This window comes from Pollachius pollachius, assembly GCF_949987615.1.
Source record: "Pollachius pollachius genome assembly, chromosome: 19".
NCBI classification, from domain to species: domain Eukaryota; kingdom Metazoa; phylum Chordata; class Actinopteri; order Gadiformes; family Gadidae; genus Pollachius; species Pollachius pollachius.
The window spans coordinates 14937176-14951798 of record NC_136952.1 but is presented as its reverse complement, the minus strand read 5'-3'; the positions used below and the strand labels follow the sequence as shown (position 1 = coordinate 14951798).

The 14623-nt window shown below is 50.5% G+C and overlaps 1 protein-coding gene across 1 annotated transcript in view; it reads right to left on the bottom strand.

Moving 5' to 3' along the window:
• Positions 1-14623, bottom strand: part of skap1 (src kinase associated phosphoprotein 1) — a 36743-nt gene that overhangs the window by 1285 nt on the left and 20835 nt on the right. The window contains exons 10-11 of the mRNA XM_079756705.1: positions 12955-13008; positions 12128-12231 (exon numbers count right to left, since the gene is read on the bottom strand). Of these exons, the coding sequence (XP_079612831.1) occupies positions 12128-12231; positions 12955-13008 (158 nt within the window). The remainder of the gene's footprint in view (positions 1-12127; positions 12232-12954; positions 13009-14623) is intronic.

Sequence of the window (14623 nt, the reverse complement as noted above, 5' to 3'; positions counted from 1 at the left end):
CTTATGGTAAAGATAAACACTCCTTGATACCATTAATCATTTCCCATCATTGTATATTCATTGTTACAACTGAGAAAATATTTCACATTTGTTTTGAGTCACAATTTAGGTACTAAGAATCACTTTAGGTGACGACATAAGCTACTATTATAGCCGTTTTATTTGTATAATTATTATTAACTGCATATCAGTATGCAGGTTTCACACTCCCTGGCGACACCAGATCAAGACCTTTTGTTATAAATAAAATAAAAACGGCTGCAAATGCAAGTACCCAATCTAGGCTTCCGGTTTAATTCCACCCGGTTCCTCTCTACCCAGTTTCTCTCAACCCGGTTCATTTCAACCCGGTTCCTCTAAACCCGGTTCCTCTAAACCCGGTGGTTCATCTCAACCCGGTGATTCATCTCAACCCTGTTCCTCTAAACCCGGTGGTTCATCTCAACCCGGTTCCTTTAAACCCGGTGGTTCATCTCAACCCGGTTCATCGCAACCCGGTTCCTCTAAACCCGGTGGTTAATCTCAACCCGGTTCATCTCAACCCGGTTCCTCTAAACCCGGTGGTTCATCTCAACCCAGTTCCTCTAAACCCGGTGGTTCATCTCAACCCGGTTCATCTCAATCCGGTTCCTATAAACCCGGTGGTTCATCTCAACCCGGTTCCTCTAAACCCGGTGGTTAATCTCAACCCGGTTCCTCTAAACCCGGTGGTTCATCTCAACCCGGTTCCTCTAAACCCGGTAGTTCATCTCAACCCGGTTCCTCTAAACCCGGTGGTTGATCTCAACCCGGTTCCTCTAAACCCGGTGGTTCATCTCAACCCGGTTCCTCTAAACCCGGTGGTTCATCTCAACCCGGTTCCTCTAAACCCGGTGGTTCAGCTCAACCCGGTTCATCTCAACCCGGTTCCTCTAAACCCGGTGGTTCATCTCAACCCGGTTCCTCTAAACCCATTGGTTCATCTCAACCCGGTTCCTCTAAACCCGGTGGTTCAGCTCAACCCGGTGGGTCAGCTTAACCCGGTTCGACTCCACCCGGTGGTTCGTCTCAACGCGGTGCATCGATTTGCCTCAGCAGCATCGCCCCACCTTTACTATTATGTGATCACTACCTTTTCGCCCCTTTTTAAACCAGCGGATCAATACTTGGACGGAGGCCCAGGCTGGGTGGAGTCCAGGTGGAGGCCGGGCACCTGCTCCCCTCCCAGCGTCTGCTCCGACGCCGCCTCGGAGCGGGAGAGCAGCGGCGCCGGTGCTTCATCGCCTCTCAGAGGCCATTAGAGGCAATATGTCCTCTGGACCCGCGCATACTCACGCAGGCATTAGAGCGCCGCCGGCGGGGAGAGTGCTTAGGCACTCACGGGCAGACGCACACACACCCACACGGGCACACACCCACACCCACACGCACACACGGGCACACACACACACACACACATGCAAACACTAGCACGCACACACACCGACACGAACACACACACACAAGCACACACATACACAAAGGCGCACACACGCACACATACCAACACCAACCAACGCACACACACACACAAATACGCACACACACACATTTATCCTATAGCCGTGGCAGTATCAATCTATGAGGGATGGTGTTGGTTTTTCTAATCTCCCAGTAGGAAATGGTGCAATAAGGGACACATTACAGAGCCCTGGTAAGCAGCTCATGTGCATTCTAAAGAGCTCCAGCTGGATATCTGTGTATGTGTACGCATACGTATATAATGTATGTTTGTGTATATTCTTGGAGGCAGGGTGTGTGTGCGTGTGTGTCTTCCTCTGTGGCCACACACACACACACACACACACACACTCACACACAGACACACACACACATACCCTACACATTTTGTATACACATTTGAATGAAACCAAATGCAAAAGAGTCGGTTCCCACACCGACACGCAAACACGCTCATACACAACCCCGCGTTGATGTAAGGCACTTCTGAAAGGCTTTCCATTCTGGCTGAGCGAGAGCATACACATTGCATGCATGCACGCACACACACACACACACACACAGCCCACACTTGGACAGCGGTGGACGCTAACACAAACACGGTGCGGCGGTGATAGATGGCGTGTTGTCTGCGCGGCGCGGCCCTATCACCCAGCCCTACGACACGGCTCTGCAGCCAGAGTAATGACAGGCAGGCCAGCTGCTAATGAGGGCTGGCTGGACAACCCGTGGATGAATGGATCGCTTAGAGGACCGGGCGGAGGTGGGGGGCGCGGGGTTGGGGGTTGATGCAGCGTGGTGGTGGGGGGGGGGGGGGATGGGGCTCGCGGAGCACGTAAGCTACAGAGCCACGATGAGCGGATCATCTATCGGTGGCCCCCCTGTAGAACTCCAACCGTACATTATCCCCATCGTCATCGCCTTCGTCCTGGTCATGAGCTCATGTCCGCACTCTTCCTCGGTCAGCCCTTGCTAAGTGGGACCCCGAGCCTTAAACTTGGGTTACAAAAATAAAATTCAACCGAACGCAAAGAGCAACCATCCGTTCGGTCTCAAGGATGGCCTAGGGAGGGGAAGTGGGGTCTCACTGGAGCTTAAGGGGAGCGAGGGGTTTGGTATTTACACCACAGCCTCCTCTGTACCACGGGGAGACCAGGCCCCGGCCCTGACTCGGACCACCGGCCCCCACTCTCTGTCCCTCTTCCTCTCCCCCTACTTCTGCTTCTTCTTCCTCTTCCCCTACTTCTGCTTCTTCCTCTCCCTCCCTAGGGAAAGAGTACAGGAAGTGAATAGGTGGAGAGGGAGCGGGGGGCAGAGAGAGAGACTGGGTTGCGGGGCAGGGGGGGGGACAGAAGGATAGATGGTGTAACGAGGAGATAGAGGGGGGGAGGGAAGGGGGTTGTCTGTCTCTCCCTTGGGGGCTTCACAGCAGCGATTCCGCCGACCGCAGTGACAGCAGAGTTTTATTTATCTGCGCGGCCCATCTGTGCGCTCGGCGTCATATTCTCTCCCGAGCAGAGGGCCTTTCTGGATTATCAGCGCCGCCATTTTAATACGCGCTTCCCCGGCTGCGGAGTGGGCGCCAATGGCGGTGGAAGTCTGTCAGGCGTGCAGGAGTCCATCCTGAGACGGGGTTCATCCAGAGTACACCTGCTGTAATAGGGACATTCAGGGAGGCGCGCAGACTCAATTACCCAAATGACACACAACAACCCAACAAAAAAAAGCACACCCCAAAAGAAAAAAAACAAACACCCCCTCTGCTGAGTCTCCCAGTGTCCTCGCCCTTCTGTTGGAGTCGCTTGTCTTTGGGATTGATTTGTGGTGCCGATGTGCGATTCTACATCGTTTTAACGGCGAGGACGATTGCGTTTGGCACGTTTTTTGTATTTGGGTGGCGGCGGCGTGAGTGCACACACAGGTTGTTAAGTGTTCATTTGAAACTTTGTACTGAAATCGTACTCCATAATCAAGCCGGATAGGAATGGTAAAAGAGAGAATAAAAGTGAAAGATGGGAATATCACTCTGAGGTGTGTGTTCGCTCGCTGGAGCAGAGCTCCTGGGAGTCGCTTCCACTGGGCTCGGACTCGGACCGTGTTACCCGGGAACACGCGTGTGTGTGTGTGTTAGCGTGCATGTGCAGTGTGTGTGCATGCATGGGCAGTGTGTGTTTTGTACAAGAGTGTGTGTGTGTGCGTTTACATGTACGTGCAGTGTGTGTGTACGTGCAGTGTGTGTGTCTGTGTGTGAGACGAGGCAGTATGTATGTGTCTGTGTGTGTGCACGTGCGTGCATTGTGTGTGGTGGTGTATAGGCAGTGTGTCTTTGTACAGGCACTGTGTATGTGTGTGTGTGTGTGTGTCTGTGTGTGTGTGTGTGTGTGTCACTGTGTGCGTGTGTACGTGCATGTGCAGAGTGTGTGCGTGCATGTGCAGCATGTGTGTGCACGTATGTTCAGCGTGTTTGTGCGCGTGCAAGCACGTACAGTTCGTGTGTGTGTGTGTGTGTGTGTGTGTGCACACATGCAGCATGTATGCGACTGAGCCCAGACTAAAAGCCGCATGGGGGTGAGAACAGCGCCGCGTTGTGGCCACTGCCGTGCACTGACACGTTGACCTCCCGTTGACTCCGGGAGAGGGAGCGAGTGAGCGAGCGAGGGCGAGAGAATGAGCGCGTGGGCGGGGCTGGCGCCGGGAGCAGGTTGCTATGACAACACCTGCAGTGTACCGGCGTGATCGTTTATTTACCACTCAGGGGGCTGGCTAATGGCGGCATTGTGATGGGCCCATCGCTCACGTCCCCCTGACCGCAGGACGGACCGACGGCCGAACCTGACGCCCGCGAAGGTTAGCACAGGACGGGGGCGCTCAGGGCGACGCAGTGGGACAGGTGTAGCGCTGAAAGACCCCCTCCCTCCCTCCAGCCCCCGCCTCCCTTCCTTTAGGGTTTAGGTTATCTTCTTTATCTTTATTCTGTATTTTTCAGGGATCCATATCATTCTGCTTTTTGGCTTATTTTAGTGTTAAGATAATCACACACACATACGCACACACACATGCACACACACACATACACACACGCACACACACTAAAAGAACCCCACACTGCATTCTACACCGCATCTGTTTATTTTCACGTCTTTCTGAAACCCCCCTCCTCACCCCATGCAAACATACACATCCACACACACACACACACACACACACTCACACTCATACACGCACACGCACTCACACAGACGGAGACACACACACACCAAATGCATACAAACCAGGGGGAGTACTAATGAGCCTGACACATGAGGCATCGTTTGCGGGCCACCAGCTGACTGTGGCAGGCCTTGGGCGTGATGGAGCGCAGGAAGTCTCACATTGCCCTGCCGCTGAACCCACCGCCTGGGTGTTACAATCTCTCCCACCCTCCCTCCCTCCCTCCCTACCTCGCTCTCCCATCATCACCGCCTCTCCCTCTCTCCCCCCGAACCCTCCTCCCATCACCGCCACCAACATCTCCTTCCTTTCCTTCCTTCCTTCCTCGCTCCCTTCCCTCCTTAATTCCTTCTCTCGCCTTCTCTCGTTCCCTCGCTCTCCTCTCACCTCCTCCTACTCCTCCTCCTCCCCTCGACTCTTTCGCTCGCATTTTCGTCGCCATTTTTCTCTCTGCTTCCTGCTGCGCGCGTTCCTGTTGGTTTGCTTTGTTTATCTCTCCTGCGCCTTCCTTTCACCTCCGTCTTCAGATGTGGTGCATTGGTAGTCTGGTCTCATATCCCCGTAATGAGGCCAGACTACCCCACCTCCCGCACCCCCACCACCAACAAAGAAACATGGCAGCCTCTGCCCGGCCAAAGCCCCTGATCTGTTTCAACCACAATCGGGTGAAGGAAAAACAGAACAACGTTTTCCATCGGCCCCTTCAGCTGCCCTCTCCTCCTAAGTGATCTCTCCTATTTTCCCCGACCACACCTGTAATGTACAGGAGGGATTGCTTTCATTTAGCGCCCAGGATTAATTGTGGAAGAATTTTTGTTGTACTTGTTTAAGGCTGGGGGTGTTCTGAGGGGGTGTAGATGTGAGGGGGTGATAACGACGTGCGAAACACAGATGATTGTTCTGCATAACTAGAGATGTGGAGGGCTACTTAAAGTCCATCCTTCCGACGGGGACCTTTCAATTAGATCCGTGAGGGGGGGAGGGGGTCAGGGGGGGAGACCCACACCGTGCAGCGCGGCGACGCCTCTGAACGAGGACATCTCGGGACCGGGAGATTTAATAATAGAACACACACACACACACACACACACACACACAAAAAGAATAAGAGGGTGAAAAAACCTGAACGTGCTCGCTTCTTTCTAACGCCCGCTTGGGATTACGGATGGCTCCTTAACTTAATAGCGATTTAAAGTGGATTTGTGTATGCCACTGAGTGTCTGTAACGACGGCTGTTTACGCGACCTCTCATTTGTAATAATTAAGCGGAATGGATCGGAGGAGGCTGGAGCAGGGCCGTGGGTGGAGGATGGGTGGGGCTGGGGGGGGTGGTTCTGGACTATTGGCGGGGGCTGAATAATGACCTACTGTAGTTGACCGGGGGATGACCGCTGGCTCCTGGGTGACCCCCGAACCCCAGACTCACCCCTCCCCCCCCCCCCCCCCCCCCCCCGCTGCTTTGTGTGGTAAATAGGATGTCTTTCCTGTCTAAACTAGCTGTGTGTGTGTGTGTGTGTGTGTGTGTGTGTGCAGTCACAATAGCAGCTAAAGGTCTTTAATTGTGTGTGTGTGTGTGTGTGTGTGTGTGTGTGTGTGTGTGTCTGTGCGTGTGTGTGTGTGTGTGTGTGTGTGTGTGTGTGTGTGTGTGTGTTTGTGAGAATGGGGCTGGGTTTGTAAGGGGGATGGGGGGGCGGGTTCCATACAAAAGGATAAAGGGACCCCACCCTCTTTGTCTCCCTCTCCTAACTTTTCCCATCATATTGTGGGGTCACTTCTGCCCCTCATCCCCCCGGGTGCTCTTCAGCCAGGCCCCCCTGGCCGAGGCCGCCGGGCCGGCTAGCTTACGGGGCCCACCGCTACCACAGCATTTATATATATACATATATATACTTTACATTTTATTGCACGGCTCTTCTCAATGCCGTGGAACGCTCCTTTCACTTGCATGGGCCCTTCACAACTTCTGGTTGTGAATTATATTTGATAATTCACCGTTGCTAAGCATATAATGACCACTGTCAAGCAAAGTGGATTTTCTACCGTCTTTCGTATCACTCCGCAAGTAGTCCCGTAATTTATCAACCCCAGCGTACTCGGTTGCTAAGCAACGTCAACGTCTTTGGCAGACTATTGCTCTGCTGATCAACACTACGAATGGTACTTTGTGTGAAGATATTTTTTCGTTTTGGCAAGTAGCCGTGTAATAAGCGGGACAATGTATAGAACGTCGCAGGTCATTATCGGAAATTTTCCCAATAATGACCGGCGTTCTGTACATTATCCCTTAAATATGATAGCATGGAGCTACGGAGGACACACAGACAGACGGTAGCAAGCATATGTTGCTGCTCCTTTTCTGTTTTTTTCCTGATTCCTGGCTTGACATTTGTTTGATCACACAATGATCTGAAAGACAATCCGAATTATAATTTGCGTTCTAAACTTGCGACGCCGTTGCGTGTAAATCAGGGAGCAGAGCGCCCGTGTTGATTTAGAACGAGGTGGGTCGTAAATCTGCCGCCGGCGTGTGGAGGCCGTCAGTGTGTGAAACCGATCTTCATCTAACACACACGTACACACACACACACCTACACAGACACGCACATATACATACCTACACACACACGTACACACACACATCTACACAGACACGCACACATACATACATACACACAAACACACACACATACATACATACACACAAACGTACACGCACACACACCTACACACACTCACACAGAAGTCCCCCCCCCCCCCCCACACACACACACACACACACACATATTAACACACACACACACACAGCAGAACGCTGCACGCTGGAGGCCATGAGGTGGCAGCAGCGACCACGTTCTCTGGACCTATGGAGTCACTCGGAGGTTAAAGTAGACTGGGGGGGCCGGACACTTTGACCAGACATAACGTTGCCCCCCCCCGCTCCCCACGCGATTGGCTGACCTCGGGCGTGTCTTCCTTTCCTAGGCTGCCGGTTGGACGGAATAGAAGGCGGAAGGAAGGAGGATGGAGGGCGAGAGAGATAGAGAGACAGCAGGAGAGAGAGAGAGAGTGAGCAGGAGAGTAGGAGACAGACAGCGCAGGAGAGAGGGTGAGAGAGGGTAAAAGAGAGAGAGAGAGAACGAGAGAGAGAGAGAGAGAGAGGTAAAGAGAGAGGTAAAAGAGAGAGAGAGCAGGATGGAGAGAGAGAGAGAGAGACAATAACGGTGTTTGAGTTTAAAGGCCCCCGGTTGTGTTAGCGTCGTAAATCTCCGTGGGCCCCGCGCGCCATCCTGCGTGGGAACACAGGAATGTGACCTGTAGGCCCGTCCACTCCTTTGATTGGCCCTTCATAAATTAGATGGCAGGAATGCAGCCCAACCGTGTATGTAGTGGCGAGACTCAACAGCCATGTCCAGAGTAACGCAACACACATGTCAGGGCCGGTGGGCACGAACGTGTGTGAGTGTGTGTGTGTGTATGTGAGTGTGTGTGTGTGTTAATCATAAGTCAGTGTGTTATCTTGTCAAAAATAAATCGTGCGTTATTACATGACATTCTCTTCCTTTCCAAAATATATGGGCTGTGTTGTGGTTTCGGTCGCGGAAAAAAAGACTACAAATAAACAAGCAACATCACATAAAACACATTAGATCAAAGATAAAAAATATCCCTGCATGATATTACAGACAAAATCTTGCGGGGGGGTATTTTTCACGCCTAACTAAGATGCCAGTCTTACGCCATAATGTGCATTAGAAAAATGTACGCCCTCATAAATGAAATGCCAGCGCAAAAACACACGCACTGGCACACACACACACAAACAAGACGGATCTCCCTGGTCGTCTCGTTCTAATGAATCAACATGCTGCTACAAACCATCCAGACTTCTCCATGGTAAACCAGTGGCAGCGGTGTCTGACAACATTATTCTCTCAAACTAATGGGCTGTGGAGGAGTGCTATCCGAATTTCTGGAATTTCTATTAATTTACTTTGGCTAGCGTAACACACACACACACACACACACACACACACACACACACGTGTTTGCCCGTGCACACACAGAAACACACACATGCTGAAACTCACCCATAAATACACAACAAATACAAGAAGGATGGGCAGCACACACGCAGACACGGAAGCTTGCATCAACAAATATGAAAGTCATAGTACAACAAAAACACACACACTAACATTCACATTCATACACATTCATACAGAACCTCACATCAACAAACACAGACAACACAAAAAAGACATAGCATAACACAGACACACACACACACACACACACACACACACACACACACACACACACACAGAACCTCCCATCAACAGACACACAACAAATACAACAGAAGGCCCTGAGCGGGAGTGAAAGGGATATAATAAAAACAAACATCAAATACAGTAAACCCCCCCTCCCCCCGCTTTACAGTAAGCGTGCGATCAATAGTGAGTGATCGGGGCCTCATCCTCCGTCGGCATAGTCTGCTCTGGCCGCGGCCATCGGGAGCGCCCGCGGCAACCCCGCCGCACACTCCGGCACTCCATCACACCCCAGCTTTAAAAATAACAGTTTGTTAGCGCCATTGATTTAGCACTTAGAGCGTGTCCTTATTACCTTGTAATTATGGTCAGTGTTGACATAACACCAGAGACACTCGGGGGGTGGCACCCCCCCCCCCCACCCCCCCGCTTTTCCCCCAAGAATTTATGGGCTCCTGTTTTTATTGCCGCCATTTTATGTGTCCGGGTCCCCGGTTAAGAGGGCTCGACTTGAGGAGCAGTCAAGGGCCCGTATTTCACTTACTGAGGTGGCCCTTCTGAAGACTACCTCCCCCTCCTGTCAAAACACTGAGGTGTGTGTGTGTGTGTGTGTGTGTCTCCACACACACATACACACACACATTGAGACAGACAGAAACACTCACACACACACTATGTAATGACTCCGGCATACACACGAATACAGACACCGTACATACATATAGAAACATATACACAAATAAACACATACACATACACACACACACACACATATAGAAACATAGACGCAAACATACACCCACAAACACACACACACACACACACACACACACACAAACAGACAGAGGAAGGAAGCAGGGAAGCCCCCCGAAGGGCCCATTGAGATAAGCAGCTGATTACTAATAACACCATTCAGTGGGGAAACAGCACGCCATTACGGCCCGGCCAGAAATGGGCCACGGGCGTGGCGACACGCGACACCACCGAGCATTACGCCAGCCATCCAGGAGATGGCGTCTGAATAATTCACGGCCCGCCGCTCGAGTTTGAATCCATTAAAAGAATAGTTAGAATGCGGCCCTTGTAGCCTGTCACTATGTTATGACTCCGACGCGCGGCGCCACAAAGCAAGAGTGATCTGCGCCATTACCGGCCGGCAAGAACCTGTCCGAGCGCCGCGGCCCGGGAACCTGCAGCTTAGGAGGGTCTGGGTAACCAGAGTCCTGGAAAAACACAAGAGGCACACAACGGCGGAGAGAAAGGAAAGGCGTCTGGCTGGCAGGTTTCACTGCACCGAGCCAAGCTGGGTTTCGGTTGCCGCCGATAGAGGTTGCGGTGTCAGGCTCAAAAGAACCAGGGTAAAATAATAAATACACAAGCCTTTAGACACGCCCTGATACACACGGGGGCCCCGGAACAGCAGCAGCTCATTAATGACCTACCGGCATGAGGGCCCTGATTAAAAGTCTATCGTGTGTGAAGAACATATTTCACCTCACGTCTCGTCCCGGCTACAATGACTGCAAGGTTTTCCTTTTATTGTGGTGTCCGAATTCAACACAAACCTTTTTGTATTATAATGTTGGTCATGAAGGAAAATGGTCACCCGGTCAAAGGTACTACTAAAATGAGGACACTTTCTCGTCTCCTTTCGACGGACCTTGAAGAGACACAACTCTCGGCAGGCGTCGGCCTTCCCCACTTCCTGCTTCGTTTCAAAGCGCCTGCACTGACGTGACCCCCCCGTTCCTCCGCACCGAAGCGGTTCACGGAAACCCAATCTCCACGCCGGCCATTCGCTGGCGGTACGGGGAACCGATCCCGCCGTGGCACATCAGTGTGTAAGTGCCTGAATTACACGCCGTTGGTTTCCGGCAGGGTTGGCTCCTCGATGGAAGGTGCTTTGGCCTCGCGCTGCAAGACGGCCATTAAAGCCCAGGAAAATAGATATCAGGGTGAGCAGGAGAAGAGCGCGATGTGTCCGCGCCTCAGCCTCACCTCTCCTCGGTTTGTGTTTTTCCCTTCAAAAGGCAAACAATAATACGACACCACGCATGGCCGCCTGCGTGATCGACCCCCGCGACAAACCTGGAGGCGTCGTAATGAACCTCGCTGCCGTCACCGCGTTAAACGGGTGTTGTCTTTCCTGTTACCCCTGCTACATTCACACACAGCCGCCGCTGTTTGAGTTGCCCTCCTGCCCCCGGGACACGGGCCCCCCGCGGGGCGGGGGCACTTAGAGGCTGGCGTTATCGGCGCCGCCGGTGGAGCGACGGCGCACGGGAGCGGCTAATGGAGAAGTAATGCCGACGCCGGTGCAGGGGTGCAGCGGTTATTAACGCTAAATAATGAGCGGGAAAATGGAGGGTAACTAATCATCACATTTAAATCAGGCTATTGCCTGTTTGGCTGGGATCGTAGGGGGGGACTTGAGAAATGTAATTAAGGATATGAAATATTAAGGACAATAACGATGGTTCTTAAAGGTCAACCGTGTGGATCCCATGCCGTGGATTTTGGGATTCTTTTATTGCGCTACCGAAGAACCACGGAAAATATTTAGAACCCCATAAATGACATGTTTAGAACCTCGTCATTGGGAATATTTAGAACCTCATCATTTAGAATATGAAGAACCTCATCATTTAGAATATGAAGAACCTCATCAATGAGGATATGGAGAACCTTATCAATATTAGAATTTGAGAATTTGAGAAAACTTGAACCCCCAACGATGCAAATATTTAGAACCTCATCAATAAGAATATTTAGAGCCTCATCATCTAAAATATGTAAAACGCTCATCATGAGGTATATTTAGAACCTCATCATTGAAAATATTAAGAACCTCATTGATGAGAATATTTTGAACCTTAAGCCTGGAGTTTATTTATAACCTCATAATTTTGAGTATTCAGAACCTCCTCATTTAGAACCTCCTTATTTCGAGTATTTAGAACCTCATCATTTAGAGAATTTAGAATCTCATAATTTAGAGTATTTAGAACCTCCTCATTTAGAGAATTTAGAACCTCATTATTTAAAGTATTTAGAACCTCATCATTTAGAGTATTTAGAACCTCACCGTTTAGAGTATTTAGAGCCTCACAATAAAGAATATGTAGGACCTAGTCACACAGAACATTTGGCTGCTGGTGAACACTAACCTTGCTCAGGATGTAGATGAGATCTCCTCTGTTGAAGTTCAGCTCATCAGGCTGGTCGCCCTCACAGTTCCACAGACCCTGGTAGTATTTAGAGTAGTCTGACTCTGCAACACACACACACACACACACACACACACACACACACACACACACACACACACACACATACACACAAAAACACTCCAAAATATACACCAACATATACACAAGCCAGACATATACACACACACATGCACACACACACACACACACACACACACACACACACACACACAAAAACACACCAAAATATACACCAACATATACACAAGCACATACATATACACACACACATGCACACACACACACACACACACACACACACACACACACACACACACACACACTCACACAAAAACACACCAACATATACATCAACATATACACAAGCACATACATATACACACACATACATGCACACACACAAACACACACACACACACACACACACACACACACACACACATACAAATACACACACACACCAATATATACAAACACACACACATATCAACATATAAACACACACTCACACACACACACACACACACACACACACACACACACACACACACACATATACCTATTCAGTATCCATTAAAAAACATTTATTTACACGCATGCTTTCCTAAGGTCAACATAGTAATTAGGATATGTTTTAGAGCTCAAATAAAGTAAGAATCTATAATATAATAAACAATAATTTGTTGTAGAATATACATAAAACCCTCAGAAGACCACCCTGAGGCAGGCTGAAGAGAGGGTTATAATTCTGGTGAGCTTCTGACCTTGTTTGCTGCTGTTCTCGCTTGGCTCATCTATCGGCTCCAGAGAATCCTCACCTAAAAGAAATGAACACACAAACACAAAAACATTAAACCCCCGAAATATGTGCTGGGAAAAACAGGCATTTCTCTAATGGAGTGAAGAGCCTCCTTATACATAACAACAGATGACTCATGGTTTGGGCCAACGTCGTTTATCTTTAGGGCCGGTGCACTAATAGATAATATGAATAGCTCATAACTACCTCCAAGTCAATGTCATTATTTATACCACGGGGGAGATCCCGAAGCCAGAGAGCGGTGTGTGTTCACCTCATGCACTCTGATGATAGCACGCGGCTGTTTCTCTCTTTTTTCCCAAATGATGCACACAGGGCGGTGCACAGCCCGTGAGGCATCAGGGGAAGGAGCGCACACAGGGGCGACGGAGGTGGTGGGGCCGTCGCCGTTATCGATCGCGAGGGGCGTGGCATCTGCTGCTCTTAGTGGTGACAGAGAACTCTGTGCTCCATCTCATCTGCCCCTCCACCTCCCAGCCCACCTGTTCTTACTCTGCCTTCACAGCCTCCACAACGGCCGTACAATCTCCATCAAGGCCCGTCCACCCACCTGCCGCCACACAACACAAGCCGCTTCCAGGAAGTCCACAGGCTCACCCTCTCTCTGCTTCTCCATATTCAGCAGTGTTCACTCCCCCCACCCACCCCTCACTCTGCTCCTGCCCGACCTACAGACAAGGCAATCTGTAGACAATGTTGCCTATGATATCAATAACTACAGGGCTAACATTTCCCCTGAATCCAACATGATAGCTACCGGCAGGTTACAGGAAGGACAAAAGGCGAACAGAGAAAAAGACAGACAAAAGGACGAGCCAAAACAAAAGTGCCATCTTGTTTGCGGGGAGTCCAAACATTTGCTCAAGGCGGTTTGTGTACGAGAGGAGCATCCTTCAACGGAGGGGGGGCGATCGCTATGGGCCAGCGGTTTCTGTATCAGACTGATTTCATTTTCCAGCCGATAAAATCTGTCATCAGCAGCCGAGCACATGCCTCCCCTGCCGTGCCTCCGTCGCGTTCTCACGGCAACGGGAACCCTGTTTGGCTCCGACAAAATGGAGGGCGCTCATCACCTGGAAAATGACTGTTTAGATCGACCCCTCCCGTCCCCCCCAGGCTAACACTAATACCTATGTTGCAGCGGGAAAGAAGGAGACCTGCATAATGGTTTTCCTGCTGAAACTGAGCGACGCGGTAATATCATATCATATGTCATCAGGGTTTCAGAGAGCTGGAAATTATATATCAACGAAAAACATATCCACGTCACTGATAAGCAGACTTGAGCATTTTTTGTCCGACCAAGAAATTAATTTTGATGAGTAAGGGGATTAAGAAAAAGACTGTTTGAAAATTCCTGTGTGTTTGAGAGAGCTCAGTGCTCTTTGGGAAAGGGGAGAAGGATAAAGGGAGGATCGTCTGACAGTATCTGCTCCCTGTCGCTGGGTAATGTGGGACGGGACCAAAGAGACCAGCCGGCGTGATTGATAAGTGAAGGGGTGAGAAAGTGAACGAAAGAGCCTGTCATTCGATATGCCATCTGTGGTCAGGGCCTGTACCCCTTCCCAGATGGCTTTGTGCGCCGCCATGACAGTCCGAAGACTGATTCCTTA